This window comes from Carlito syrichta, unplaced genomic scaffold, assembly GCF_000164805.1.
Source record: "Carlito syrichta isolate Samal-C Ts95f unplaced genomic scaffold, Tarsius_syrichta-2.0.1 Scaffold305827, whole genome shotgun sequence".
Lineage (NCBI taxonomy): Eukaryota > Metazoa > Chordata > Mammalia > Primates > Tarsiidae > Carlito > Carlito syrichta.
In genome coordinates this window covers 84,137-89,407 of record NW_007249923.1, presented here as the reverse complement: position 1 = coordinate 89,407, position 5,271 = coordinate 84,137, and the positions used below count along the sequence as shown (strand labels likewise).

General features: G+C 55.2%; 1 protein-coding gene and 1 long non-coding RNA gene across 4 annotated transcripts in view; one reads left to right on the top strand and one right to left on the bottom strand.

Annotated features, from left to right (window-relative positions):
* Window positions 1–590, top strand: part of LOC103265071 — a 7,641-nt gene extending 7,051 nt beyond the window's left edge. Inside the window, exon 3 of the long non-coding RNA XR_504613.2 lies at window positions 114–590. This is a non-coding gene — a long non-coding RNA (uncharacterized LOC103265071). The remainder of the gene's footprint in view (window positions 1–113) is intronic.
* Window positions 591–916: 326 nt separating this feature from the next.
* ECE2 (endothelin converting enzyme 2) overlaps window positions 917–5,271 on the bottom strand; it is a 41,206-nt gene continuing 36,851 nt past the window's right edge. For all 3 annotated transcript variants that reach the window (XM_021714864.1, XM_021714865.1, XM_008062773.1), the window contains 8 exons: window positions 4,890–4,988; window positions 4,707–4,784; window positions 3,689–3,792; window positions 3,381–3,491; window positions 3,193–3,260; window positions 2,827–3,017; window positions 2,617–2,712; window positions 917–1,895 (listed from right to left, as the gene is read on the bottom strand). In XM_021714864.1, coding sequence (XP_021570539.1) covers window positions 1,719–1,895; window positions 2,617–2,712; window positions 2,827–3,017; window positions 3,193–3,260; window positions 3,381–3,491; window positions 3,689–3,792; window positions 4,707–4,784; window positions 4,890–4,988 — 924 coding nt within the window. In that variant the 3' untranslated portion in view covers window positions 917–1,718. The remainder of the gene's footprint in view (window positions 1,896–2,616; window positions 2,713–2,826; window positions 3,018–3,192; window positions 3,261–3,380; window positions 3,492–3,688; window positions 3,793–4,706; window positions 4,785–4,889; window positions 4,989–5,271) is intronic.

Below are 5,271 nucleotides of genomic sequence, written 5' to 3'. Positions count from 1 at the left end.
GCGGGTCTCGAACCCACAGGTTCAGGCAATCCACTCACCTCAGCCTCCCAAAGGTGCGGGATTACAGGCTGAGCCACCGAGCCCGGCATTTCCTTTCTCTTTATCTTTTTAAGAGATGGAGCTTCACCTTGTTGCTGAACTTGACTTCCTGGGCTCAAGTGACCTTCCCACCTCGGCTTCCTGAGTAACTGGGACTACAGGCATGCACCACTACTCCCACCTTATTCATTTTTGTATCACCAGTGCTTGACACATTGTTGGTAATCAATGTATTTTTAAAAAATAAGCCTGTGAATGTATAAATTAATAAATGGATGAATGAATAAAGACATGAGCCACCTAGCACAGGTGCCTGGGACACAAGAGGTATTCAGTACATGTTTCTTTTCCTTCCCTGGCTCTGGGGGGTAGAGGCCACATATGCAGCCTCTGTGCCTGGCACTTGGTAGGCCTCGGTGAGTGTGTATAGGTGGAATGACAGACTCTTGGGGGATCTGAGCCTTTGAGGCTGAGGAAGGGTTTGTTTTTTCAGCTTCACACTCCAGGGAGTGATGTGCTACCTCAGCCAGGGCTTCCCCCCACCGCAGGATAAGGGCCACTGCTGTTCCAAGCTGAATCTGGCTTAGTAGTTACCCAGACTTGGTGTCAGGCCCAGCTACATGCACCAGAGGAGGGGCATGGCAAGTCCTTCCAGCTGCAGGACAGCTGGCAGTGGGTATACAGCCACGAGTGCATGAAGGGGATATTCGGCACAGCCAGACTCAACTTCATTCTGTTCCTCTCTTTGTTTTCTCAGTGCTTCAAATCTCAGTGCCCTGTATCTGGTGAGTGAGTAAAAAATGAGAGTCTAGAAGACTGCCTGACATATATCAATAAATACTGGTGGGATGAGTAAATGAATCAATGAAAACAGGACTGAAGGAAAAGACAGGCTGACAGATGCGTGTCTATTTATTGGCACAGGGTCCTATAGAGCCGAGACCACACCCTCCCCACCCTCTTCCCTGTAAAAATAAACTCTATCTTTTCCTCTCCCTGTTCTATCTGCTTTTCTGCTTGGTCCAGGGAGAATCAGTCACCCTCTAAGACTTCTGCCATAAGACATGGGAACCAGCACCCCCTACACATACACTTCCCCTCTCAGCCCAGGGAAACAGGGAATAGCAGGAGGCTTTCAGAGGGCCTCAGGCTTCCACTAGGAACTGTGAGTGAGGGTTGGCAGCAGTGAGTGGGAATAGCAGCACAAAGGAACACAGGGTGGCGAGCAGCCCCTAAGGGTGGGGCTGAGGGGAGCTGAGTCTACTCCCAAGGGAGGACTGAGTGAGCCTCAGGGGGAAGCCTGGGAGGTACACCACCCAGGCCTGCGTGGTCAGAGTGGGGCAGGCACAGCAGGCCCTGTGGCCACCAAGCTGAGTGAGCTTGGGGCCAGAAGAGGCAGACTCCTTCCTGTGGGAACTGGCGCCCCTGCCCAGACATCTTCCAGGCAGGGTGACACAGAAGGATGTCACAGTGAATGGTGGGCCTCTGCTGGAGGCAGGGGCACCCCCAAAGCAGAGGCACAATGCGGTGGTTGAGGAGGGACTGGTATTCATGTCACCTGTGGTGTGGAGGGGCTGGATCCAGCCCAGCTTGCATTTGCCTTCTCCCAACCTGAGAGCAAACCACCTTGCCAAGAGAGGGTCCTGGTGACAGCTGGCCATTTCACCCCAGACCCAGGTCTACCACACCTCACACAGCTGCCCTGGGTTCATGGGGGAGCCAACAGGGCAGCCGAAGTGCAGCAGGAAGTCTCGGGAGTTGGAGAGAGTGCCCAGCACACGGAAGCGGGCAGGGCTGTGGGGGTCGGTCACCAGTCCCTCGTGAGAGCTCTCTGGTGTGCGGACCGAGCACCACACCTGCGGGCCAGGACAGACATGGGGACATATGGTGTCTAGTGTGGAGCTGGGCCATAGACTTGGCTACAGCAGAGCCATCCCAGGTGCACAAACCCCCGCTGCTCCAGCCCCTCCGCTCAGGAGGCCTTCGGGATACCGCAGAGGGCTCCGCCAGCATCTTGGCTCCAACCCCTTTGCTCACAGCATCAAGGGCAGTGAACACACTCTCGCTCCCACATTCCTTCCAAAGCTGCCCTGGACACTGGACTGCCCAGCACGGACATGGCCGAGAGAAGCAAGCAGAGCTCCCAGAGGCTGCCTGCTGTGCAAAGTGCCTAGAAGAGACTGCCCAAGTCCTCATTCCACCACATGCTTTATTCCTGGGAAGCCCTGGACAAGCCACTCTATGTACCCAAGCTTCAGTGTCCTCCCTCATACCTCCCCTCACAGGAACATCGTTAACTATCAATGCCGGCTCCCATGCTTTGCCCCTCAAGCTGGCCAGCCCTGCCCCTTGAGATCTGCAGGGTCCTACCAAGGCGTCTTCCCTCCTCAGGCCTCCTTACGCTGCTCATGTGGGCCCCAGCTGAAAGGCTCTGGGCACAGCCCTTCCCAGCCCACCGTCCACACCCCAGTTCAGCCCATTCTCAGCCCCTTTCCTGCATGCCCCAGACTTCTAATGACATACTCAGGAGGGAGCAGGAAGGAGGGGCAGACCTCAGGCCTTCCGGGAGAGCAGTACCTGGGCAAATCCCACAAAGAAGAGCTGGTGGTTGGTGAGCCCCACGGCTGGCAGCTGCTGCTCCTCCCCATGCTTCCTCAGCCACGCTTTGTAAGCCTGGGGACAGGAAAGCGGATGGCACGTTCATCTGAGTCTGTTCACCTCCACCCAGAGCTCCTCCACCCCAAGCTGGTAGGTCTTGGCCACTGGAGGGCTGACCTGGCCACTCACATTGTAGGCAGCCTTAAGCCCCCCGTTGTCGGCGATGTTTTCCCCCAGCGTCTGGCGGCCATTGAGCCTCTCCCCGTTGACCTGGTATTGGTTGTACTGCTCCTCCATGCAGGCTGTATGGTTCCGGAAGGCCGCCAGGGACTCATTCTGCCACCAGGGCCGCAGGTTCCCCTCCTTGTCATACTCCCGCCCTGAGGAGAACTCACCGTTGCACCCAGCAAGGCCAGAGGTCATGGCTTAGGAGTACCTTGCCCAGCCTGGGCCCACAGAAGACTTCAGGGTCCCTGGGCCTGCCCCCACATCCCAAGGCCTTGCAGGAGCTACTAAGCATTCTAGGCTGGAGGAGACAACCCCATGGGCCCCTACCTTGGTCATCAAAGGCATGTGTCAACTCATGGCCCATGACCACACCGATGCCACCAAAGTTCAGGGCCCTGGCAGGTGAGGAATGCTGCATGAGGATGTGGTGGGAGTCCTGAATCCCACCTCAGCCCTGCTCCCAGCTCACCCACAGGCCCAGGCCCCGGCACCCAGGCCTTCTGCCTCAGACACACTTGGGGTGGTGGCGGGCATAGAAGGGGGCCTGCAGGATGCCGGCAGGGAAGACGATTTCATTCTTAGTCGGAAGGTAGTAGGCGTTCACCGTCTGGGGGGTCATGCTCCACCTGGGGGGTAAAGAGGAGGGGCTGGGGCTCCTGACTCTCCTGACGCTACGTCCCACCCCACAGCGCTGTCCCTTCTCCTGCAAGGCCTTGTGCCTCTGGTCTGGAGCCGGTCTTGCCACTCCTTTCCCCCGTCCCAGGAAACCTCCCCCAGCCTCGCATGCTGCCCCAAGTGTCTGTGCCTTCTCCCCCATTCTCACTGGTCTCGGCTGGGAGGCTTGCGGAGCTGGTCAGCCATCACCTTAGCAGAGAAGTTGTACAAATTCAACATGTTTTGGAAGAAAGACTCTTCAGAGACTTCATACTATGGAAACGATGGAAAGTAGAAAGCAAGCAAGAGCATACATTGGAGAAGATAATAGCCCCAGCTTAGTTGCTAATTAGTACCTCTCCAAGCCTCAGTTTCCTCAACTGTAAAATGGAAGTAAAACATCTGGTAGGCTGGACTCGGTGGCTCAGTCTGTAATCCCAGCACTTGGGGAGGCCGAGGTGAGTGGATTGCCTGAGCCTGCGGGTTCAAGACCAGCCCCGGCAACTTGGCGAGACCTCGTCTCTACAATAAATAAAAATAAAAATTAACTGGGCGTGGTAGCGTGTGCCTGTAGCTCTGGCTACTTGGAAGGTTGAGGTGGAAGGATCACCGGAGCTCAGCAGGTCAACGCTGGGGTGGCCATGAGCATGCCACTGCACTCCAGCCTGGGCGATGGGGCGAGACTCTGACTCAAAAATAAAAAATCTGATAAATAATAACTGACAACATTTAAAGAGCGCTTATGTCACAGATGCTGAATTTTTCTACATTCTGTCTTCTTTATTCTCACAACAACCCTGCGAGGTAGGCTGCAGTGACCATGCGCATGCCACTGCATTCCAGACTGGGCAACAGAGCGAGATTCCAACTCAAAAAAAAAAAAAAAAAAAGAAAGAAAGAAACTGAGGCACAGAGTGGTCTTCTCCAAGATTATAGTTAGTTAGGGCTAGAAACAGGATCTGACTCAGGCTTGACTCCAAATCCCTGCTCGGTAACACTATATTTCCCTGAGGTGTGGCCTGCAGCCTGGTAGAGTCAACTCCAGCCATGGTGGTTGCCTGTATCTGCCTCTGAAAGGAACCAACAGACACTTCCTTCCCTCCCAGTTCTTGAGCCCCAGTTACTGAGCCCAAGGAGCAGTGCCCCCCACAGGTTGAAGTTCAGTACTGGTGAGCACAAGTACTCACCCCATCATACACATCATCTAGCTCTTTGGGCTCCAGGATGAAGTCAGGGAAACCAATCATATCATAGATGGCATCTGCCTGAAGAGACCAGGTGAAGTAAGGATTTTCCTCCTCAGGCTCCCAGCAAAATTGTATCCTCCATCCTCACCTGCAGATGGCGCCCCAACCCTAGCCAAGGCTCACTTTCTCCTTTGCTGCCTGGCGGGTCTTCTCATCCATCCAAACCAGCTGTCCCAGGGCCTCCTCAAAAGCAGTCCGGATTTCGCTGATCATCCCCTCTGCCTGGGAGGGAGAGGTGAAAGTCAGCCTCCCTCTGCACAGAATGCACCCCTGCTCCTCCATCCCACCCTGGTGCCCCATCCCTGTTCCTCCAGGAGAGACTTGGGAATGCCTGGACTCAGGAAATAGGGCTGAGCATCTGGGGAGGATGAGAAGGAAACACCATTTGAAGGTACTGGGATTGGGGGTGTTTTTTCTTTGTTCTTTTTCTTTTTTTTTTGAGTTAGAGTCTCACTGTCACCCAGACTGGAGTGCAGTGGCCGCTCCCGGCCACCGCAGCCTCGAC